This window comes from Corvus moneduloides, chromosome 3, assembly GCF_009650955.1.
Source record: "Corvus moneduloides isolate bCorMon1 chromosome 3, bCorMon1.pri, whole genome shotgun sequence".
Lineage (NCBI taxonomy): Eukaryota > Metazoa > Chordata > Aves > Passeriformes > Corvidae > Corvus > Corvus moneduloides.
Genome location: NC_045478.1, coordinates 58242214 through 58267446, shown reverse-complemented (window position 1 = coordinate 58267446; position 25233 = coordinate 58242214). Strand labels below are relative to the sequence as shown.

At 37.9% G+C, this 25233-nt stretch overlaps 1 protein-coding gene across 2 annotated transcripts in view; it reads left to right on the top strand.

Annotated features, from left to right (window-relative positions):
• Nucleotides 1–1317: 1317 nt before the first annotated feature.
• Nucleotides 1318–25233, top strand: part of MED23 (mediator complex subunit 23) — a 37961-nt gene continuing 14045 nt past the window's right edge. Inside the window, exons 1-18 of one of the 2 annotated variants that reach the window (XM_032101663.1) lie at nucleotides 1318–1461; nucleotides 4241–4272; nucleotides 4377–4464; nucleotides 5249–5373; nucleotides 5514–5625; nucleotides 6392–6490; nucleotides 7042–7143; nucleotides 8088–8157; nucleotides 9751–9863; nucleotides 11036–11131; nucleotides 11671–11688; nucleotides 18117–18317; nucleotides 19745–19888; nucleotides 21347–21492; nucleotides 22058–22303; nucleotides 22481–22623; nucleotides 23148–23322; nucleotides 25039–25202. In XM_032101663.1, coding sequence (XP_031957554.1) covers nucleotides 1402–1461; nucleotides 4241–4272; nucleotides 4377–4464; nucleotides 5249–5373; nucleotides 5514–5625; nucleotides 6392–6490; nucleotides 7042–7143; nucleotides 8088–8157; nucleotides 9751–9863; nucleotides 11036–11131; nucleotides 11671–11688; nucleotides 18117–18317; nucleotides 19745–19888; nucleotides 21347–21492; nucleotides 22058–22303; nucleotides 22481–22623; nucleotides 23148–23322; nucleotides 25039–25202 — 2134 coding nt within the window. In that variant the 5' untranslated portion in view covers nucleotides 1318–1401. The remainder of the gene's footprint in view (nucleotides 1462–4240; nucleotides 4273–4376; nucleotides 4465–5248; nucleotides 5374–5513; nucleotides 5626–6391; nucleotides 6491–7041; nucleotides 7144–8087; nucleotides 8158–9750; nucleotides 9864–11035; nucleotides 11132–11670; nucleotides 11689–18116; nucleotides 18318–19744; nucleotides 19889–21346; nucleotides 21493–22057; nucleotides 22304–22480; nucleotides 22624–23147; nucleotides 23323–25038; nucleotides 25203–25233) is intronic. The other variant, XM_032101664.1, reaches the window with a different exon arrangement.

Genomic DNA, 25233 nt, shown 5'->3' with positions numbered 1-25233 from the left:
CAGGATGTGAAAAACGAGGTTCACTCTCCTGTGAGAATTTAAAGGGATTAATATAAAGACAATAAGAGACATAAAATAAAGCAAAGAGGTAACGGCCGGGTGCCTTGGCGCTCTGCCAAGAGCACACCTGATGCTCCGGGATAGTCCTTTTTATACCATTTTTACTGTCTGTTCGCTATGCATATTCAAACTTTTCCAGGAGCTGTTCTGCATGGCCACTCCTTGGGTCCGCCTTTTTAGAGCATGCGTAGTCTTCTGCCTTGCGGTTTTATTTCTTTTGATTCTTGGGGTTGGGCTCGCTAGGTAAGAGTCGATGGTAGGGTGGATCTCTTAATTCTCCAGACAGTCAGGGCTGATTGCAGCTTTGGGCCTCTTTGCCCCCCGGGCAGAGCGGTGATAGTGGCTCTGGGCCTCCTTGGGCCCCCGTTCTCCGGGCGGAGCAGCCTTTGGGCCCTTTTGTTCCCTGGACAAAATGTTGATTAGCAGCTCCTTGGGCCTCATCCTCTGCTCGCTTGGAGGTTATCTTACTTGCTCACACTTGCTAACATTCTTGCTAAAAAGAGAGAAAACTACATCCACACAGCAAAAAGCATTTCTAACATTATATGATATCTACCTTTATACTTGTGAGAAGCCAATATTATATGTTTATAACAAGGACAAGAGACAACAGGCAGAAACTGATGCCCAGGAAGTTCCAGCTGAACACGAGGAAGAACTTCTTTATTGTGCAGGTGACCAAGCACCAGAATAGATTGTTAGAAAGGTTGTGGAGTCTCCCTCACTGGAGATACTCAAGAACTGTCTGGATGCAATCCTGTGCCATGTGCTCTGGGATGACCCTGCTTGAGAACGGAGACTGGAGCAGATGATCCACTGTGGTCCCTTCCCTGTGATTCTGTATTCCTGGATGTCTTTAGATAAACGCATTTTCAGCTTGTCCTATGACTTACTATAGGAATGAATAACTCCACAGTAATCACACCAAACTGGGCGCAAGTACAAACCAGGAGAGCAGTGGCTGGAGATCAGCCCTGCGGAGAGGGATCTCATCATAACGCAAGGAATCCTCGTCGTAAGAACCAGAACCAGCATTTCGCCAAAATATTCTAAGAAAAGATTATTCTAAGAAAAGATTATTCAAAAAGCAAAGAAGCCTAAGCAAATATTTTCGTAAAAAGAAAAAACCAAATCACTCCCAAGTTTTAAGCGGCTGATGCTTTCCCCCCGTCGCGGGCAGGCCGGGGCGGGCGGTGCCGCTCGGAACGACCGGGCCGAGCAGTCGCTTCCCGGGGAGCGGGATCCGCGACGGAGCTTCCGGCGGGGCGGGAGGAGGAGGAGGAGGGCTGGGCGCCGCCGCCTGCGCCTGACAAAGGGCCCGGTAGGGCCCGGCCCGGCCCCATGGCGATCCCCATGGTTCCCATGGAGACGCAGCTGCAGAGCATCTTCGAGGAGGTGGTGGTGAGTCCATCCCCGGAGCGCCGCCGCTGCTGGGGTAGCGTTGTGGGCAGACCCGCGGCTCGTCCAGGTCCCTGCGGCCCGCCGTGCTCCCTCTGGGGAGGGGGTTGGGCCGTACTGAAAGAGATTAAAAGCAGGTGGGAGAGGCGCTTTTGGTTTTCCTGGCGCAGTTGGTGCGGTGGAGCTCCGCCGCCCTCCCCGGCTGTGTTTTGCGCTGTTCCCAGCGGGGGCGCCCGGGGGAGCCGTGAGGGAAGGTGCTGCTTCAGGGCTGAAATCTGCCCCCGCTAGGCTTCATAGGAGAGCTGGGACAGAGCAGGACTGGGCATAAAACAGCGTGCTTAGCCAGTACCGAATTACAGTGCGCTGAATTTACTGTAAAATAAGCAGTTTAAGGAGTTTTGAAGAAGACTGTGAGAGGATGTATGTCCCGAGGAGACGTTTTTCTCCAGCCAGCATAGTGGCATGATCAGATTGTGGAAATACACACACTCAACGCTGCCTGCAAAATGAAGTAGTTGGCCCAAAGTCTTCCTCGTTTCTCCGTACGACATTCCTTCCAGCACTTTCACCAGCTTTACTGCCTACCTTTGGATGCATTCAAGGATTTTCCCATCCTTCTTAATTTGTGGGCCCCAGAACTGCTCAGAGTCCTCAAGGTGTGGCTATACCAAAGCTGAGTGCAGCAGGATAATCGCCTCTTTTGTCTGGCTGGTTGAACACAGTGTTGGATGCATCCCAGGATGGTGTTTGCCCTCCTGGCTGCCCAGGCTCTCCCTGCTGGGTCACACTGAGCTGCTGCTGATGAGCACCCCCAGATCCATTTCTGCAGGGCTGGTCTCCAACCACTTCTTTCCCCATTTATACTTGTGCTCAGCATTACTCTGTCCCAGGTACGGAATCTGGTATTTGCTAGACTCCATGCCACTGATTGCCCAGTGCTCCAGTCTATCCACATCCTTTTGTAAGGCCTCTCCTCCTCAAGAGAGCCAACAGCACCTGTCAATTTAGTATCATCAGCAGATTTGCTAATGGCGCATTCAACTCCTGCACCAAAATATAGATATCAATATATTGAACTCTAGAACTGAGCCCAGAGGAGCGCCACTGGTGACCCATCACCAGCCAGATGCAGCCTCACTGACTGCAGCCCTTTGAGCTCTGCCTTCCAGCCAGTTCTTCACCCAGCACACTGTGAACCTGCTTATCCCACAGTTCAACAACTTGTCCAAAAGGATGCTGCGAGGGGTAGTATTAAAAGCATTATCCAGAAAAAGTACTTCCACTGCCTTCTCTTTGTCCTCTCTAGGTGGGATAGGAATGGTGGGATGCCTTATGGTAGAAAGATATTAAATTAGTTAAACAGGACTTTCACTTTGTGAACCCAAGTCAGTGGGTCATTAATCACACTTCTGTGGAACACGAATGAGCTTCTTGGTAGATGTCAGACATTCGCAGTTGGAAACCCTGGGGTGACAGTAGCTGACAGTCCTGAATGGGGGCCTGACTGACATTTCAGACTAAAGAAGCTGATTGAAATGTCTGAACTGGAAAGAATATGTAGGTCTCAGAGAAGCTGAAATTTATTTCCATATGATGAATTTCAGTAGAGGGAAGAAAAGCCCAACCTTTCTGTTTTAAGTTGGCCTTATAAAATGTGTGATGTACTTTTCTTTGTGTGGTGTTAAGTTGCTTGTAGCATATTAATTGCCTACACATGACCGATTCCTCATTTTGGCACTGCCATTCAGATTGTTTTCACATTTTTAACATTGTCATTTGCCTGTGTTGTCACACTGCCCATTTTTATGCACTGTTACTTGCCTAAAATTGATATGGAACAACAACAAAATAGTTCCTGAGAAGATGTCACTGTATTTTTGGAGCCACGACTGAAAATATAGCAACTTACTGCTTTCTCTGCTGCTGGTACCGACTTGGGGGACAGCAGCAAACCTTACCTTGCTTACTGTGCAGAGCAGATGAGTGTCAGTTTCTCCTTTTCTTCTTGAGTAGCAGTGACAGGAAGTTCTGGGCCAAGTGATGGAAAAGGACCAGAAAGTTGATTTTGTTACATGCTCTTATGTCTGTAACATAGCAATGAAAATACACTGTGGTCAGTGATAGATCACAACTGAGTATAATATGAAATTCTTACGAAAGGTAGGAAAAGCTTTAGGACAGTATTTTCCAGAACCTATTTGCTGAAGTTTTAGAATAACAGTGTAGAAGCCTTTGAGCAAAATGGAGTTGAAAAAGAAAAGGGAGGGAAAGGAAGGTCTTAGAGGAGATAAACTGGATATTTGTGTTTAGCTTTTTACCTAGTACAAGATCATTGCATCATTCAATGGAATTTAAAAAGCAATGGATCTAAATTTGGATGAGAAAGTAATTATATTTAATTGATCTGTGTAACTGAGTGTTGTGGAACATAAGTGAGACAAAAAATTAATGGGATTCAAAAATACTAATTTTTCAGATTATAAGAATTGTAATCATACAATAGAGCAATTTGTCCAAATTTGAGAAGTGAATTAATCTCTAGGTGTTTAGAAGACAAAATAATAACAACCCAAAACAAAGAAACAGCCGTAATCTGGATCTACAAGGTTTATATGAAAACAAAGCAATCTTGTCTTTGGAAGAATGTGATTTAGCAGAAGAGATCCATTGTTCTCTGGTACAGTCCTGTAACAGCACAACTTACTCTTTTGTGCTTCATCGTGGTGGTGTGATAGTCAAAGCAAACCTTCTAACAGTATCACTCGGGGTTTTTCTCTTACAGAAAACAGAAGTAATTGAAGAAGCTTTTCCTGGGTAAGTGTGATATTACTTTATTTGTACAAAATTTTATGTATAAATGTATTTTTCTACTTGTTTCATTTGGTACTGCTAAAAACTAATGTTCTTATTTGCATTAGGATGTTTATGGACACTCCTGAAGATGAGAGAACCAAACTGATGAGCTGCCTGGGAGCTTTTAGACAGTTCTGGAGCAGTCTTTCCCAGGTTAACATTTGATTTGTTGCTTATCTGTGTGAACTTTATATGCTTTTTTTAATATAAAGATACCTTTTCTGGTAGACAGACACTTAAGCTATTAGGGCTGTGTTCAGTCATTCAGAATCTGGTTTCAGACATGCCATAGTAAAGAATATAGGAAGACATAGCAAGGAAAAAAAAGGTAGTTTTGAGATTTGTGAGATTGTATAGTGTTCAGCAGAGGTTGTGCAGTGCAAGTAAAGATAAGCAAATAGAAATGTAACAGTAAAGAAATAAACAATAAAAGGTAGTTTATTACAGAATTTCTGGTAGAAGTGAATAAGTAGGTAAAAGAAAAAAAAAACAAATAGATGTTTAAGTTCAAAAATCACCTTTCAAAAGCTAGATACTCCAGACACTGCTCCATAATTGGACACCTGTTCATTAAATTTCACTGAATTTGATTATAACTGTGAAAAGGAAAAAGTAATATAGAACAGTTGTATTTTACTTTAGTCTGTGCTAACTTACATGTGAAAACCAAAGATGACTATAGAAATCAGTGGTTAAGCTGGGAAATACTTCCTGTAGTGGACAGCTGACCAACTTCTGCTGGATAAGTGAGCTTCTTCAAAATAAGATTAAAAGACTTGTAGGAAAAACTGTTGGTTGGACAGCTGGATCACTTCTACTGATCTATAGTCTTGTTCTCGTGTTAGTTTCATTTTTTCATAGTGGGATACTATATGAATTTTATAATTTGTTTCACTACCTGTAAATACATTCTTTCTCCCCTCTATTGCTTTTTCAGGAGTCCCATGAACAGTGTGTCCAGTGGATTGTAAGATTCATTCATAGCCAACATAGTCCTAAAAGAATTTCGTTTCTTTATGACTGTCTAGCAATGGCAGTAGAAACTGGACTTTTGCCACCTAGGTAAGCCATGTTGGAATAATTGATAAGATATGTGGAAGATGTTATATTGGAGGTATTTTTACAGTGCCATTGTACAGTTACTACTGGAAAACACGTGCTTATTACCTGCCATTCATTCTTGCATTGTGTTCTTCTGCTAGGATGGTTTGTGAATCTCTGATAAACTCCGATACACTTGAGTGGGAAAGGACTCAGCTGTGGGCATTAACATTTAAATTGGTCCGGAAGATTATTGGAGGTGTAGATTACAAGGTATCTTCCACTTATTCCTTTCTTTTTGCAGAGACATGTTATTTGCTATCTTTGTTTTTATGATTTCATCTCAGACACATCCAATTTTTCAAAGTCTGCTTTTCTTACAAATGAAAACTCAGACCACTTTTAATGCTTTTTCATGGTTGAACTTCACCCTAAGAGAGAATTTTGTATTTGTGTATATTGTGTAACTCTTCATACTCTTTTCTCTGTTACGGTCCCTTTCCACCTTTCTCAGTTACAAGCTAAATAACCCTAATTCAGTTGCAGAAGTGGTAAACACTGGAAAATAAAACTATCAAGCATTAAGACTGGAGTTCTGTCATCTACTTTAACCCCTGTTGCTACATAGCAAAAGCTCCTGAGAGCTGAGTCCTTGATGTGGCCCTTAGCTCCATGAGAAGGAGTAGGAAACCACACGTCTTGCAGAGAATCACCTTGCAGCATTGTTGATCATGTTAGAGCAGAAAACACAAAATAAAACATTGGTGAGGCTGCAAAAGGCATTGTAGGTTGGATGCCTCTGGATGTACATCAAAATACCAAGAGTTACTTTCTCTTTGGGAGCATCCTAAGACTGAGAAGTTCCATAAGGAATTTAATGTAATTAGTATTAATATAGTCAGTAGCAGTTTGTCTTCTGACGCTTAGCAACAAGAACTAATTTGTCTGTCAAAATATTGTCTGACCATATTGATTGTGTAATCATTCTGCCAGAAATAAAGAATATCTGGGAATGTTAATTTCATGTGCTTTCTTTCAGGGTGTGCGTGATCTGCTGAAAGTGATCCTAGAGAAAATCCTAACGATTCCAAACACTGTGAGCTCAGCTGTTGTACAGCAGCTTTTAGCAGCAAGAGAGGTAACTATATGGGTTTTATACCACTGTAGAGGAAAATAGGCCTCATTCTTTTGTTATTAGTGAGTTTCTGATGGTTGGGATAGCTCTGATTGTTGGTATAGTTCAACAGGAAAGTCTTACTCTTTGTGTTCTAATTCTTTACTGTAATTGCATTTTATATAATAAACAAAGTGCTTTTGTGGGATATTGTAAATAAGTGTTAAAATCCCTGTAAGAGAGTCAGGCCCAATGCTTGGCTTGCCTAAGGTAAGATGTATAGGATATAGTAACGATTAATATTTTTTTCTTAGTGAATAAAAATAGTAATTGTTTTCAACACTTTGTGGGCAGACATAGAGGCATGGTCTTACTTAGGCTCAAACAGTCTAACTTAGCTTGTACAATTATAAACAGGTTTTAGACTGAAGTATTACTGTCAGAATACAACTTAAGAATAAATATTTTAATTCTTGTATCTGTTTTAGTGCGCTGTCTCAGACTAATAGACAGATTACACATTTATTTACCCTATCCAGGGTCTTTTACACTGATGTATTTTTTTTTATTTATAGGTGGTAGCCTACATCTTGGAAAGAAATGCGTGTTTGTTGCCTGCCTACTTTGCAGTTACAGAAATCAGAAAACTATATCCTGAAGGAAAACTTCCCCACTGGGTAATGATAGGATATCTAATGTACCCGGGAATTTTGTTGCACACAACACTTACTTTTTAAAACAAAGTTTATGTGAAAATCTAAACTCTGTTCAACAGTAAGCTCTGTGTTTAGTCACATAAAGGAAGATACGGTCTTGATGTGATTGCAGCAGTAGCTCCCTGTGATCTTGCATGAAACTGATGACATAATTTTGTCTTATGGTCTGATGTTCAAAACTCTTGAAGCACTGAGTTGGTTTTGTTGAATACGTTTGGAAATGCAGGTCATGCACACCTGCCACTTTGTGCTTTCTCTATGGCTTCAGGATAAGAAAAATCACTTTAAAGAGCTGACCAGTGTTTTCTGTGTTTAAACTTGGTTACACAGAGATATTTGGGGCTCTGGTGGGATGAAAATGGTCATTGTTTCAAAAAAAAGAATGTAGTATCAATCTAGTTTTTAATTTTGCATTCTGTTAAAATAACTAGGTGTTTGGAAGAGGATAAAATCCCAACTCCCTTGTATTAATGGGAAAACTGTTACTGTCTTTTGAGAGATTTGAAGTAGACTGTACTAATCTGGGTCATTTTTCTATGTGGAATTGTTATTCACTGGCAGAGATTTATTATGAACAGAAATTGCAGCTTATTTTAAATAATCTAAGTGTTATGCATTCAAATAACATAGTTGGTATAGGAGACAGTTCTTATATAAACTCCTACTTGAGTGCAAACTGGGAAGAGTGTTTCCTGCACTTCCTTTCTAATGCCACATTTTTCCTTATGTGGTTTTATGTTCCAGATGATTTTGCCAACTTTTTGAGATGCATAGGAAGCTAGTTATTTTAGCAGATTCCTGCATATGTTATTAAAATGCATATATATATATATATTTAAGTCTTAAATATTCCTTATCAGTGTCTGGAACTTAAACCCTGATTTTTTTCTCCTCTTCTCACCCAGTTACTAGGTAATTTAGTATCAGATTTTGTGGATACCTTCAGACCTACAGCAAGAATAAATTCTATTTGTGGTAAGAGAATGTCTTAATGAATGACTTCACAATAAATTCATTTATGTTGAACTATTTTGTTTCTTAAAACCTTTTGGGACACATATCTCTAAGCAAAATAATTCAGATCTTCTGTTTCATGTAGTACCTCTACCCTTGTCAGTTTGTTCTCAGACTTGGTTCTCTTCAGTTTTTGTTTTGAAGGGGAAAATTCATATTGATGAGATCAAAATAATTTTTTGCCACTAGCTGGTGGTGGAAGTGTACTAGTTGTTACATGGTTGTATGGTTTCTAACTACAGGTGACTAGTAGAGTAGGAGAATTGTAGGTTTTCTGTGCTCAAGGATTTTGAGTTAATAAATATCCACTGGTATGTTAGTCATGGAGTGTTTTGACTTCAGTTTCCATTGGAGCTTTTGTAGCTGCTCAGCCTGTTGTCACAGGCTTCTGGGTGAACGTTTCCTAGCTCAGATGAGTACTGGTTCTACTTTTCTGTGAAAGAAATGCTTATCTTCCTTTACTGTTAGAAATGTGATGATCAAAATTTGGCTGTTCTAATGTGATGCCTGCTGCATTTTTCTTCAAAAGATAAAAATGTCTTCTGTTTGCTTTGAGTAGTTTAATAACAGCTGCATTAGTTTTGAGCAAGGTTTGTTGTGATGGAGCTTCTTTAGTGCAGAGATTAAAAATGTAAATTCATCCGTAATGCTCCTAAAGCTTTTTGTTTCAGAAGCATCCAGTTATTCTTCTATTGAAAGTGTGGCATAGCTTTTATTTGTATGACTGACAGGGATCACATACTATTTTTTCCAAGTGTTGTGTGTGTAAATGACCTGTATAGATACAATTGAAGGGGAAAAATAAGCATTTATTTACTTCTTGTTTTATGTGATAACAATATGGTCAATTTGGATAATAGAAATCACAGAATTTGAACTGAGAGAGGTCAAAGTTGAGGCACCTAAATTTACGTGCTGATACACAGGTTTGCTTGGGGCTCAGTTCAGAGGCTTATGTTTAAGCAACTAAAATAAAGGCTAGTTGTCTAATCTGCACTGACCAACAAGTGTAAATGTAGCCTACCAAACACACTTCCATGTGTTTTGGTCTCACTGGGGTACACTGACTGAGTTGACTGGCCCTACATTGACTTTAATTGGAATACACACGCTTGCATTTGAATGCTTTACTGAGCACAACCTTGCCCACAGGGTGAATGAAGGGAAATTGAAAGACTTAGATTATACTTAGGTTTATAAGGCTATAATCTTTGTGGAAAGGGTCAGTCTGCCAAAATCAAATGCCTATGTCAAGCAATGGTAGGGGAACAGTATTCTGGTAATCTGTAAGGGTACTTTTAGACTGATATTTGCAAATACCTTTATTTTTGGGGTATCCAGTCTGAATAAATGAGGACTTTATTGCTTAGATATTTTATTAGTTAAAAATTGATTAGAAAAATAAAATCAGTTTGAAACAATCCTATGGTAAAGAGCTTTAAACAGTGGAAATTTCAGGAGAGCATTAAAATGGCCAAGGCCAGCTTTTGCATCAAAATTATTAGGCAATGGGCTAGTCTTACTGGTTGAGAATTTATGTTTCATTGCATGTAGGTCGCTGTAGTCTCCTTCCCGTGGTAAATAACTCAGGTGCCATGTGTAACTCATGGAAGCTGGATCCTACAACCCTTCGTTTTCCTTTGAAAGGTCTCTTACCATATGATAAGGTACGCCTTATTATACTTCCCAAACATGTTATATTCAGTAAAACAAAACTTCTATGTCATTAAAGCAGGGAAAAGTTTCAACTGTGAATATCCATTTGTTCCACTTAGGCTAACTTCGAAGGTGTAGATGTTTTATATTTCAATGATTTCAAGCTGTATACAGAGGACCTTGAAAGTAGTGTTTGGTATAACTGCTGTCCAGGATGCTGAAGAACATGAGATATAATTTAATGTGCTTTGTGGGTGTATGCATGTGAGAAAGGAACTGAGAGCAGAGAATTGATTGGAAAATTGGCTAGATGGAAGAGAATGGGAAAGGAATTTCTTCTTTTCTGTGCTCTTCATTATTCCGCAGGAAGGATAATTTTACAATTCAAACTTAAAAGTTTGCATATTTAACCTTAAAACTCTGAGTGTGAAGTAGTGATGTACTGAAAGAATTTAAAGGATCAGGACAAATATCTGTGTTGTCCTGCATCCCATTCCCTATATCCTAGATGTCTAAGAAAGGAAATAAATACAGTATATCTAATGACATGTATAGTGCTGACAATCTACAGTCATTATCATTTTGTGTGTTTCCTGAGATATATGTGGTTTCTCTGTATTTAGTAAACTTTCATCTCCCAAATACTTGTTCAGTACTCTTCTTGAGTCCCTGTAGGCTTTTAGTATCCTCAACATTCCTTTGACAAGGAGTGCCACATTTCAGCTTCATGTTGCATGAGGAACCAGTTCCTTCTGTTTGTTTTGAAGCCAGCTTCAGATAATGTTTTTATTTGAAGTGATTCAGCTATTGGAAGATGCAGTGAGCAGTTGTTTCATATCTGATTTCTTCACATTAGTCCTGATTTTTATGCACTTTGGTCCATTGCCTCAGTTGTCTTACATTTTTTTCTTTGAGTTCAAGGCTGTTCCTGGAATTGTACCATCCTTTTATTGGATGAAGAATGTACTTCTACTTGGTCCTCATAAAATCTGCCACTTCTTAGGAGCTATGATTATCTCCTTATTTCTTTTGGTTATCAGAGAGCAAGACGATTAACCAGATAATACATATCTGCATAAATGAAACATTCATTCTTACATTGTTCAATTAAATGTAAACTCAGTATTAAACATCATCTTGAGGCAATATATGTTTGTATGTGATTGCTTGTTTCTTTTTCAAGGATCTGTTTGAGCCACAGACTGCTTTGTTGAGATATGTGCTGGAACAACCGTATTCAAGGGATATGGTCTGCAATATGCTAGGTCTGAATAAGCAGGTACTGTACTGTGCTGTAACGTGATTTAATTCTGCATAGAATCTGCACTATTCTTTTTCTCTTTTCTTTGCTATAGCTAACTAAGCAAAACAGTTTAGGTACAGAGAGTGATTTTTTTTTTTTTTTATGAGATCATATTAGGTTAATTGGACACTGTTATTCCTATCATTTGTATATTGCTTTACGAATGTTAAATTGAAAAGTAGAGATTTAAAATATGATTTTTTTTTGCATTGCTTTTTTTTCCTATAAGGCCAGCCTCAAGTACACCTTTGACAGACAGTAGGAGACTGGTTATTGTTGGTTAGTTTTTAAAGCATTTTCATACTCTGTTATATTGGAATGTTATAATACTAGAACAGTTGAAAGCTGGGGTTTGTTTTGTTACATTTTTTCTTTTGAAACCTTAGAATGGGGGGGCTTAGTCTGACTTGGGGATCCTTGAGGCTGGCCTCATAGTCACTGTTTTGTCTTTTCTTTTTTTCTTCCTTTATTTTTGTTCTGTCCTGTCTTGTCCTGCCCATCCTCCAATGCTCTAGACCTTGAACATTGCTCAGGTATGTTCACAACCTTACTGTTGTATTGTGACTAACGATACGCTGGCCGCTTTGTAGCCACTGATTCCAGGTAGAGAATACGTGTACAGCCAGGGCTTGAAATTGGCAGGACCATTAGTCAAGGGCAAATTCTCACTACAATTCTGTAGAGATATGAGAGATGTAGCATAAAGCTGACAGTTAGTGGTCCTTTGATATTAAAATTTTTGTTGGAATGGACTGCTACCATTTCCCTTACCAGTCATAACTTACTTTGCTGGAATTTTCAGATGAGGAGAGATTTTTAGTTCAAAACTTCTTTCCTTAAGCAGGTGGAAAAAACATCCACTGGACTTAATTGTAAAAATATAAGGATGTAAATACATCATTTAAAAAAAGAAAGGTTTACTAGTGGAGTTTTCTTATCATTAGGAATCCTCTGTAAAGAACTTCCCAACAGGTAATTATAATATTCTCCAATCTAGGTGAAAGAACAGTAGTGCAGAGTACCACAGAAAAAGTAGTTCCTTAAAATTTTGACTACTTGTTTAAATAAACACCTGAGCAAATCAACTAAGTGGACTTCTGCTTGAAATTTGAAGTTATGTGTTATATTTACAGTTTATCCCTCATTACGCTAATAATTGCCACACCTACTTTAAAAAAACAGTGTTTAAGATTTTATAAAATAGCGTTGCTGTTTGCAATACTATAGTGAAGGTTGTGTCAGTGTTTCCATTTAAGAAACTTTTTTCAGGTTTGTAACTTGACTATAAAATTTACATGATCTTGAAACCTTGTGTATATTTCCCAATGTAATGGAATACACCAGTGCATTTTCTGAACTGGGACAATGTTTTTGAATGCATAGATTCCTACATCTTGGCTAACAGTACTCTGTGTTGTATATGACGATCTCTTGTATCTGAGACTTAAAGCAGCTGAAATGTTAAACCCTGGAATTGAGCTGCTTGGTTTACTGTTTAAATGAGTAGTATTTGTGCGTCTTTCTGTGTCTGCACCGAGTTGATAAATCAAACTATTCCTCTGTCCATCTTGTAGCTGGTAAATAGTACAAGATCTAGGCAAAAATTATTTTGAACCCATTTTATTCTTCTAACTATGGATGGTCTGTCCTTTCACGTAAAAAACCACTTATGTTTAAAATGCTGGGTTTTAGCTCCTACTTCACTGTCCTCTAAAAGTAATTGAAGAAATAAAATGTATTAAATTATACTTCTTAAAATTTGTTTGCTAGTATAGGAATTCCTACACAAAGTTTCATCCTGGCATGAATTTTTATGGCCGAGGAACTAACGTGAAGAATGTAGCTTATAAAGGAAATGCTGACAGAACATGAACTATAGCTGTGCTACTACAGTTACACCAGCATAAAGATGTTGAAAATTTGTGAGTTGAAAATATGTGAGTTAAAAATACAAATATAGAGGTGGGTGGTACAGTGGTATAGGACAGGAAATATGTTCCATTTAAATGTTAATATACTCTGCTTAAACTGTGGAAAGCATTAAAATTTTTCTCATTTTTAGGTACAAATTAGTGTTGTGTTGTAGTTCAATTTGTTAATGTAGCCACGTGACAAAAATAGTAGCATGCTTTTCAGAAGTTGTGTAACTATATCAATGCTTTCAGTAAAATGGCTGATAATTTTGTATTTTATTATTAGAGAAATAACCTGCAGAAATGAACTGTCACTATAATAGAAGACACTTAGAAATGCAAAAAGTGCCAAGTTTGTTTCAGAATAAATACAGAAACAACACAATGATCATTATTTATTTATGATCATTATTTATGTGAAGTTGCTTGTATGCCCTGTCAACTATTTACACAGATCCAGTTGCAGGATTGGAGCCTTCATTTGAGTCTTTTGGCATCACTATCTAGGTATGGTTCAGCCAGATTTGTCCTAGTTCTCAAATATTCTTGAAGATGAACAATGAAATTTTCTGGTTCAGTCTTAACTAAGCAGATCTGTGTTAGAAAACCATTTACTCAAGCCATCACTGAGTTGTGTAAAAAACATACAAACCCAGCTGTCCTGTTAACCTTGCAGGGAGAAAAATGAAGGTAAAATTTCTTAAGTTTACAGATTCATGTGTTCCTTTCCGGATTCTACGTTTTCTTGAGGGATGAGGTTTTCTAATACCCTTATCAAGTATATGGCTTTAAGTCCAAATGTAATAATGTGGACTTCAAAACTTTTCTTTTGTTGGTGAGTGGGGTCTCTGAGTTTTTGCTGCTCTGTACTTCTGTGTGGGACAGTACATACTCTTTTATATCTGTTTGAATTGGTCAATAGGAAGTAAGACTCAAATTGTATTTTATCCTGTATGTTATGGTTTGCAGTTGGACTCTTAAGGGTCTTTTCCAACCTAAGTGACTCAACAATTCTGTGTCAATTTGTATTCTGCTAGTTGGGGTGTTAATTTCAGTTCTTAGTTATTTTTTAAGTAATTTTTTGAACTATATAACAATTTGGTTTTTTGGAAAATGATTAACAGTTCAAAGTGTCTTAGTGCACTGATACCACATTAAGACTTGGCTTAGGGATCTTACAGTTGGTTCTTAAAAGGGAACTAAAGTAGTGTCTTAAGGATATGAACTCACTTTGGAGGTTTTGGATTATATCTTTACCTTCTCTGTATGTACAGACTTGCATAAAGAATAAAATGCCGTTTTTGCTTGCATAGTTGCATAGTTGCAGTTAGGATCTTGTTGCAGTCCTCTAATCAATCAAAAACTATTATTTTGATTTCTCTGGTTTGGGGAATATTTGAGAGAGGAGGTAATTTTCAGGTGTCTTGTTTCTGTGATACACAAATGTTTAATTAGCAGCTATTGTATTAATGATTTTGCTCTTTAATTAGTGTATTTGGCTGGTCACCTTTTAAACCAGCAGTGGTAATCTGCAGCTTATCTATGCCTTACTCTGTGCAGGTGAATATGTAGTTGTGTTCTCTGCTAGCTACAAATCAGGATAATTAGCATGGGGACATGGTTGTAAGCAGAATCATTAAGTGAAAGGAATGACATAATGCAATATTTAAAAATTTACTTTCCTTTCACTTTTTTTTTTTAAATTTAGGTTGATGCTGGCATCTTACTATCCAATTTTACTGATGATAACATGGCAAAATACTTAGTTTAAGGGGTGTGATTATTTTTTATATGTTTCTGATTGTAAGGGTATGTGTTGAGAACACTCAAGTACATGTTTTTTGTTGAAACTTACTCCTTTTTTTAATGAGGGAAACTTGAGAATGGCTGCCAAACTTGGAAGAGATTATAGAATCAGGTATAATATAAACAATAAGCTTTGTGTCCTCTTAGCATACAGTTTTGGAAAATGGAAGTGTGGGAGTAGTTCTGTCATGTATTAACTACTTTAGGCATTTTGAATTGGACTTCTGGAGATGCCATTTACTCTTGTAGGGAACTTGGCATCTGTGGTTTGGTCTTCTGAGTCCATTTCTTAAGTGTAGATACTTACTAAATGTTGTTTGTTTAAAATACTCAAAAGCTATCACAGCCATCAGCCAGCCTTACTGACTCCTTAAAATATTTTTCTTTTAGGAAGCCCTTTTAATGCTAGCCATGCCCCTGCCCCACTCTTAGATACCCACCCTGTCTCAACACCCCAAAAAAAGAAGGAATTAAAAATTCAAACCCAAATAAGAACAGCAAGCCACCATCGAAGTGAAGCTCTGATCCACTCTAAAGAAATACCACTAGTCCAACAGAGGGCTGGTCTTGAGAAATTTTGGTTTCAAGTTGTCATGGAAGCGCTTTTTTCCCCCCTGTATTTCTTCATGGTTTAATAACGTTTTAAATGAAATTACGTATTTTCAGATCTTTAAATGTTATTTTTAGAACAAAATGGGGAAAATGTTAATACAACCAAATTGTAAAAATTTGAATCATGTTTACTTTAGGGGAAAAGCATAGTTATTTTGAATGCTGTATTTTTTCATACATAATCCAGCGTTCAGAGGTTTTTTGTTGTTCATTTTTGTTTTACTTAAGCCATGCCAAAACCTGAATTCCTGCTTAGTAGTGAGGGTAATCAGCTCTCACCTATAATTTTATTCATCTCAGTTTATACTGAGATTTTCTTTCACTTATGAGCAGTTAATAAAACAAGGACCCAATCCTGCAAATTCCTGTGCAGCACAGTATTTTATTTCCAAGAGTTCCAAAACTATAGATACAAAATCTGTGCAAAAATGTATATTCACTGAAAATACAGAAAAAAAAATTGACAGAAAATTAAATTAATGAAGATAGAATAGGATGTACTGCTATTTTTCTGATGGAAAATGGTTTTTAAAACAATAAAAGTTGGTTTTCAGTATAAAAGAATTCATTTTTTTCATTTCCTGGCTTCTAAAATTTTCCCAGTCATAGAATTATTCAGAATAGTGAAAATTCGTACTGGAAATTCTGGCTGTCTTTTTAACAGTAGTATTTTTCCTGTTGTATTCTTTGAATAACTTTCTAAATTAATATAGCCTAACCTGATTAGGCTTTAGGTTTACATTAACGCAGTGCTTAGCAAACTATTAAATTTCAAGCCCTGTACATAGTAGTTTTGCATGCTGGATTATAAACTAGTCTGTAGTGTTGTCTGTTGCACCCTGCTCTGCTTCATAATTAGTTGCTTTGGGAGGGGGAGAAAAACAAGCCACAAAAGACCCAAAGAGTTCTGAACTGATGGTGCCAATACTGCTCTCTGTAAACCTGTACCGTGGTTGGTCTGTGATAATGACGTTGCGTACTGGGAGAAAAGGTATCATCGATGCTTCCTGTTTTAGCTAGAGGTTTGTGTTAAGCATGCTTCAAGAAAGCACAGCTGGAATTGTAGCTTTCTGCAGTTTTGAGCTCGCAAAGAGCATGCAACAGGGGATGCTGTTCACTGTATTTTGTCAACTTCGCCAATTCTGTATTCTATTTTTAATTGAAGAGAATCTCTTTTTTTTCATAGCAAAAGACTACCATCAATGAAGGTAGAACAAGCATCTCCTTTCAGCATCTCTCTTTACTTTTATTATATCTTTCTAGTAGCCTTTCTTTAGGCTGCCTGGCTAGTAAGTCAAAGAATTCATCTAAGGCATCCCTAAAATGTTTTATGAGTATTTGGGTGATCTTTTAAAACTTTTTTACATACACTTTTTTGCCTCTAGAAAGGGATAATGCATTTTCATGATGAGTGTTTGAGCAGCTCAGTTCCTTTTCTTTTGTATCATTAAAGTAATATTTTTTTCTTTAAGGCTGCATTATGTTACAGGCATCAGGCCAAATAAATAAATGAGTAAATGTGACCATTCCTGAGTATAGATTGCATCAAAACAAACAGGTTAGATTATTTCCAAAGTGCTAGCACTTTCTGAAATAAGTTAAATTCTCCATGGTTTTTTTTTTCCATAACAATAGTACATTATATGAGTGTAACAATACAAATGCAGGATAGTAATAAAAAGTTGTTGCACTGAAGAACTTGTAACATGTGACATTATACTTGGTAGTCTTGAACTGAAGATTTGTCATCTGAGTTCCAAATTACTGGTAGTGGACCTATTTTATATACATCTGTACTAACAGAATATATCTGAATATATAATGCATTCCTTATTTGCTCATTATTAAAAATCATCAGAGATGGTGTGTATTTTTAATTATTTCTGGGTTTGCATAGCTCAGTGTGAAGACTGTGGCAGTCTAACATTTGAGGAGCTCCTCACTCTGATGTGTAATTTCTGTTCTATTTACGGTATGTAGAACGTACCACTGATTAATTTTCAAGCCTTTTTGATGTTGTCTTGTAGCCTGTGGTGCTGTGTCAATAGGACAGCATCTAGTGATAGGAGCATTAACCAGATGTTAATTTTGCTGCTAGTTGTAGGCTGTAGGTGAACCCAAGTAAAAAGAGAGTAAAAGGAGAATAGTTATCAACTACCTTCATCATGTATTGGGATGTTTCCTCTGCATTTGGTGGTATAATTGATACATCTTTATGGTGTTGCCTACTTTTGAAATGGACTTAATGGTGAAAAGAAGGAATGAAAAAAAAATCCAGCAAAAAACCCAAAGAATGGGCTTTGTTTTCTGTGAATGCAAGATCAGAGGAATAACATTCTGCATGAATTTGTTATAAAACAGCAAAAAAAACCCCAGATGTTATCTGTGCATTGATGAGCTGTGTTCTGGAACTGAGTAGGGCATTATGGAATATATGATAAAATGTAAAAATCATTGTGACCTGTAACATAGTGCAGCTTTAATACACTGGCTTATCCTTAACTTAAGTTCAGACTTCATCTCATGCTTCCCAGCCTTCTGTCAAAATACTGTGCTGTAACTGCAACTGTGCAAGTTCTGGAGTTAATGGCAAGGCTTTTGGAATACTGTATCTGATCTCTGCCTTACAGCACAAGCAACGTTGCCCTGTGCTGGAGGACCAGCTGGTGGATCTTGTGGTGTATGCCATGGAACGGTCTGAGACTGAAGAGAAGTTTGATGATGGTGGAACCAGTCAGCTTCTGTGGCAGCATCTCTCCAGCCAGCTCATTTTCTTTGTGCTCTTTCAGTTTGCAAGTTTTCCTCATATGGTCCTGTCACTCCATCAAAAGGTAAATTGTTTGTATCGCTCCCACACGGTAAGAGGGATTTAAAAAACAAACCCAGTATTTTTTAAGAAGTGTTGCTCATCCCTGCAAGAACTAGTTTATGTGAAAGAATTAATTAAATTTTTAATCACTGGTCTCTCTAGAAGTCAAATTCTCAAGTTATGGTTCTGTGAGCTAGGTGTGTTTTTCGTGTATTCAGTTACAGGATGTTGCACTATATTTGGATTCAAAGTGTGCTAATAATTAGAATAAAGAGGTAAACTGGCATAATTCAGAAGATCCAAGTACCGTGCTGTTGCATCCAGTTTACAAATGAGTTTTGAACAGAGTGAATGCCCTGTTCTGTTTGTGGACTAAAAAAACATGCCAGGCAAATGGATGTAGGAACTTGATATTTGTCTAATCAATCTACGCAAAGCAATCAAAGGTAATTTGTCCAATCATAGTAATACTGGCAATCACAGTCCCAAGTTATTATTACTTCCTAGTAATAATTCCATTAAAACTGATACTAGTATTTGCCCTTTTCTCTGGTGCTCAGGGTTATAGTTCTAAGGGTGGTGATGCCAGTCCTCCGTAAGCAAAGCAAGGGGTTACAGTCAGTCAGCAACATCCTGAGCTCTTTGCTGAGAGCTGTATGCTGTTGATGGTTCTTTCTCCTCACTGTAGGATCAGCTTGTGGCTATTTAGGTGCAGTTTCTAATATGCCCAACACGCTACTCCGCCTTCATTTGTCCACAGTTCTGTGTTGCATAAAAATTTACTATGTATCTTGTGTTCTGCTTATGATGGATTGTAGTTCTCTGCTCTCTTTGTTTTCCCTGAAATTAGTTTTACCAGGGCTGTATTTCTGTAATTACTGTTAATAAACCGCTGAAACAATAGACATTATACAACACAATTGCACAATCAAGTATAAAACTACAGCAAGGAAGATAAGAGTAGAATATTAGTTATTAGAGAGTTGCTGTTACAGATAAAGAAGTTAATTAACAACAAAAAAAAAACCCCAGGTGAGTCCAGATGAAGCAAACCCAAGTTGTTCTGGCTCAGGGACTTCCTTTGTAGGAGTTTATAAAACCTGTGGCCTGATGGCAATGTGGTACTTCACTGCGGGCCTACAAGGTGGCAATTTAAGACCAATATTGAAGTGTTGCTAATTTTTCAAAGCAGTGAGCCTCAGGAGTTAACTGCATTTTAAATCTTACCATTAATTGTTGTGGCCCTCACAGAGTCTGTTTGTGTGTTGCAGCTAATGTACCTATTTCCCTTCCTTCTGGAAACACAATGTATGTTTCTGCCTAGGTCCTGCTATAAAATTCTCAGTGACCTCTGCTGGAACTGTTTTAGTCTGCCCTTCTGCTTTTATAAGAATCTTTGCAGTGATTTTTCTTCTGCATGCTGTATTTGTTACTGAGTGTTCTTGACAGTTGGCAGGCCGTGGTCTTATTAAGGGGAGAGACCACCTGATGTGGGTGCTACTCCAGTTCATCTCTGGCAGCATCCAGAAGAATGCACTGGCTGACTTCCTCCCAGTTATGAAGCTGTTTGACCTCCTGTATCCTGAGAAAGAAGTAAGTCTCTGATACTAAAAGTTTCATTTTTAATTCAACTTAGGACCTTCATATGTCAATATTATTATCATTCTTGAGTCACTCTTAGAGCAGTGTGCTGCATATTTGGAGGGAGATGTTTCATAAGTAAATGATTTTTCGAGGATTTCTTATCCGTGTAACCATGTTTGTTTTTAGGAGCAAGAAAGACTTGTGTTAACTCCTCTCTTTCTTGACTTCGGTTTGACTGAGGTTTGGAGGAGCTTGTTTAAGCACTGAGGAGACTGTAAAGGAATAATGTGTAATTCTATTGTTACATCTGGGCTGTAATAGAATAGTACTTTAAATCCATTCTGCAGGGGCAAATTGAATCACATTCATGCTTTGTACATTCCTCTAGAATCGAAGTTCCTGAGGAGGGGGCACTTACAGGAAGTTCTTAAGCTTTAATTCTGGCAGCACTGTCAGTGTCAGCTCCTGATTGCTTACTCTTTTCGTTGTGCTTTTTACTTGGGTGAATGGATGGTATAATACAAATGTGTTATCAAACTCATATTTTTCCCCCTGCTGCATTAGTTTTGACCCACAGAAATTCTTCAGTAAAATTTGTATAAGGAGTTTTCAATTGCTTTTGTCAGAATCAAATATGGGAAGAGCAATAGGACTATTTACTTCAGCTGTAGTGATGGCTGTAAGTTACACTTACAGAAAGTCTGTGTTTGACTAGTGCTTTTTAAGTGCTACATTTTAAGTGCTTGTGAAACTTAGGATTCAGTTTCACAAGCACTTAAAATGTTATTTCTGGCTGTTGCTCTTAAGAGGATCTGTCTTGCTGTCCTGTTGGTTATGTATTGGTGCTGTCTCACTTGCGCTGTCAGTGGTGCTTGTGCAGCAGTAACTGTGTCCAAGGGAAAGAAATGTGGATGTTGACAAAAGGAGAGAGCCAGAGTTCCTTTTCCAGTGGCAGTACTATAGCTGTCTGGCTCCAAAACTTTTTAATTTTAGGTTGTATCTGCGCCTTTTCATGAGAAGTGTTTAATGTTTAAGGATTAACTGTGATGCTGAACAATTAGACATTTTAGAAAATACTGTTGAACCACTGAGTACCTGCTATGGAAGCACATACCACAACTGGCTTCTGAATGATTTGTGAGGCTGAGAGGAAAAGTATATGTTTTGTGACTATATATGTCTGGAAATTGTATACTCTTAAGCATGAATTTCCTTTTGCCAAGGTCTTAGACATTTTGTTTGGTTTGGGTGTTTTTCAGAATAATTACTGAGGTCCAGGTCTCTTCCATAGCTCTTGATTTAAAATTACAAACACTAATGAGGGTAGAATCTGTTCTTTAAAAATGTTCCTTATGGTGTAGCAAGTCAGAAAAAAGGAAAACCTGATCTTGTGAATACTGGCTATCTAAGTTGGCTTTCTGTACATTAATCCATGTGGTATGTCACATTCATGTGTTCTTTCTTTAGTATATTCCTGTACCTGATATTAACAAACCCCAGTCAACTCATGCTTTTGCAATGACCTGCATTTGGATTCATCTGAACCGGAAGGCCCATAGTGACAACTCCAAGTTACAGATTCCCATTCCTCATTCTCTTAAACTTCACCATGAGTGAGTGTGGGGGTTTTGTTATGTTTTGATTTGTGTCTAGGCATAATGAAATAGGCAGTTCCAAGTCTGTATTCAGAATGTATTGTGTGATGGGATGCTGTATAAAGGTTATCAACAGAGTGACTTCAAAGTCATTCAGAAAGACAGAGCTCAAACTCAAAATGTTTCGTGAAATGCTGTTATCCAGCTAGTGGAAACTATATATTTTATCTCAGAATAATAAGTCTTTATTAGTGATAGAGAATCTGAAAGTAAATGGATGATTTTGTTTTGTTATGCTGTGGTTTGGAAAGTGTGGATAAGCAGTACATTGGGTTAAGTTTTTGTCAGGAAAGGTGATTTTTAAGTGTATTTCTTTTCCTGAGGTGTTTATCTAATGTAGAAAAGTTGTAATACAGTGAAATTGTGGCATAAGAAGTAGTTGTTTTGATGTGGTGCAATTAATAACTTTTGATTTTTTCTACTATTTTCTAATCGATTTTTTGACTGAGATTGTTGTAGCTGTATTCCTGGAATGCATGTGTATTCTTCTTTCTGCTTAATGTTTAATCTTTTTGGCACACAGGTTTTTGCAACAGAGTTTAAGGAACAAAAGCTTACAGATGAATGACTACAAAATTGCCTTGTTGTGCAATGCTTACTCAACCAATTCAGAGTGTTTCACTTTGCCAATGGGTGTACTAGTAGAGACTATTTATGGAAATGGCAACATGAGGACACCTCTTCCAGGGACTAATTGCATGGCATCAGGGTCTATTACCCCATTGCCAATGAACCTCTTGGACTCACTCACAGTTCATGCCAAAATGAGGTACAGTATACACGGCTAGCTTTTCTTTTTTTTTTAACCTGTTAATCTGTGTGTAGCTAATTATCATCAGAAAGGCTTTCTGGACATGTCATTTATAGGTCTGTTCATTTACTTTAAAAATGTGTTAAATTTCAAGTCCACGTTTTTGATTGAAAAATACTTTCTCTCTTTCCTCAGTCTGATTCATAGCATAGCTACAAGGGTAATTAAACTGGCTCATGCAAAATCTAGTGTGGCCTTGGCTCCTGCTCTTGTGGAAACCTATAGTCGCCTGTTGGTTTATATGGAAATAGAATCCTTGGGCATCAAAGGCTTTATCAGTAAGAAAACCTCTTTTTTCCCCCCTTTCTTTCTGTTAAGCAGTATTTTCTTTTAATGGCAACTGGAGACTGTAGTAAAACTGAAAATGTAATGATGCAGCATATATAAATTATTTTAACATACAAGAAACTGTAGAAGTTGTCCTAGTGCTGCAGTAAATTCCAGACTAGTTGTGCTACTGTCCCTTTAGGCCATCGCTTGTATGGCCAGGACCTTCCTGGTTGTGCTGCATTGTGGAAAAACATGCTTAATGGAAAAAGCATAATTTATGAGACACACAAGATACTTAATTGTTCTTGTTAAAATAATTTGCATGTCTGCTGTATATGTTCATTCAAAAGATTATTAAGCTCTGTACATTTACAGCATCTTCAGACAGCACTTGCACATATGCTCTTTGGAGGGAATACATTTTTCAAATCAAATGTCTGACTTGCAGCCTAATAAAACCAGTGTACTCTGTAGTTATATTTTAAGGTGTGATCAGCTGTAAAACTTACTTTACAAACTTCTTTTTCATAAGGTCAGCTCCTGCCAACAGTGTTCAAATCTCATGCATGGGGAATTTTGCATACTCTGCTAGAAATGTTTAGCTATCGGATGCATCACATCCAGCCTCATTACAGAGTCCAGCTCCTCAGCCATCTTCATTCCTTGGCTGCTGTGCCACAGACTAATCAGAACCAGCTTCATCTCTGGTGAGTGACATTTGCCATATTTGACCATAGTCTGAGATTCAGCTGCATGAGAACTGTTTAAATGATACTTCCCAGTCTTAGTTCTGTGGCTAACTTGTTTTGGGGTATCTCAGCAGGGCATGTTTCAGCAGTACAGTTGGATGTTAGCAGTAGTGCTCTTCAGAGTTGCATGAGGCAGTGTTTTGCACAGACATGGCAGCAGTGTCATGAGTCAGCACACAGGATGTGCACCAGAACTATCATGTCCAGAAGTGCTTCTTGCATGGTAGATAAAGGGCAATGCCTGTAACTTGTAGTCAGTGCTTGGCTTGTCTGCCAGTGAGACTGTCCTTGCATCTTTCTGTAGAGGATGCTTAATTCCGTTACAAGAGTTAAGTTGGTCCCACTTAATTCTTATGTGAGGTTGCTTTTCAGTCAGATCAGAGAATTAATCTGGTTTACCCTGCAGCTGAAAAGGAGTTTGTGCAAAGCTGTGGTAACTGTACGTGAACCTGAGTGGAGTCCCTCATAGGGGGTGTGTCCTATCAGCCTAAAACAGTAGCTAATTTGAATACAGGAAAGGTGAAACAGCTGGTTAGAGAAAGTCTAGAAAGGTTATGCAGGTAATTCCAGGCAAAAGCTCTGAGTTTACCTTAGTGTTAACGAAGTTGAAGAGCATGAGATTCAGTTTGTATGTAGAATCTGGGGCTTGTCAAAAATTGGGGGAAATAGTGTCCTTTCACTCTTAGAGTACAATAAATCTTGTTGGGAGTATGTGAGACAGAGTAACTTCATTATTACCAGTTCATATAGAGAAAGTCTAATTATACACTAAATTCACAGATTCGTAGAATGGTTTGGGTTGGAAGGGACCTTAAAGGTCATCTAGTTCCAAGTCTTTTGCCATGGGCTGGGACACCTTCCACTGGACCAGGCTTCTCAATTTCTTAGTCCAAATTCAAATTGCCTAGTTGCTTATCCTGTACCAAGCATAAAGGAAACAAGTTAAGACAAGTTTCTCCTTAAATTCAAGGCCTTGCTCTCTTTATTGACCTCAATCTTGTTTTAGCATCGTAGTCTGTAAAATACAGATGTTAGTCACTTTTAATGAGCACTGCATGCAAGTAGAATAGAGTTAACGAAATTATGGCTTTGGCATTTCAAAGACACAATGTCATAAAAGTCTTTCCAATGACTTCAAACTGCCTGGTGTGAAAAGTGCTTCCAACTAAAGCACTGGAAATTAAAGTGCTTTTAATCAAAAGTTGTACTTCCTCAACTTCCTCATTTCTTTAATAAGGACAATTTACTGCTGTCTACTTGAAGATGGTAGTTAGCTTTGAAGATTTCTATGCATTATTCATGCCTTTTTATTTTGGTTTTGCATATATTTATTTATCTGTGTATCCTTCGTTAGATGAAGATGTGCAAAAAAGAACAATGGGGGGCTCTAAACTGAGAGACTTGAGGCTCTTTTTCAAGGTCTCTGCACTTGGGATTTTTGCTAAAGCTAGTCTTGAGTGCTTTATTTGAAAACAAGATACTGAAATAGTTGATAACAAATTTATTAAACAGTAGAAAAAGTGAACTTTTTCAAAAGGTTAAGAACATAGTCTTTAAAACAAATGTTTCTGTATAATTTGAAGCAGTAAATGGAGGAAAAAAATAGGTATTTTTGGAAACTTAGAAACATCAGCTTAAGCATTATTTGCTAACTGGACTATTTCCTTCTTTCAGTGTTGAGAGTACTGCTCTAAGGCTAATCACAGCTTTGGGCAGCTCAGAAGTCCAACCGCAGTTCACACGGTTCCTCAATGATCCCAAAACAGTTCTTTCAGCAGAATCAGAAGAGCTCAACAGGGCTTTGATCTTAACTCTGGCAAGGGCAACACATGTGACAGGTAATGGCAGTACATCCCAGTAAAAGCTGTA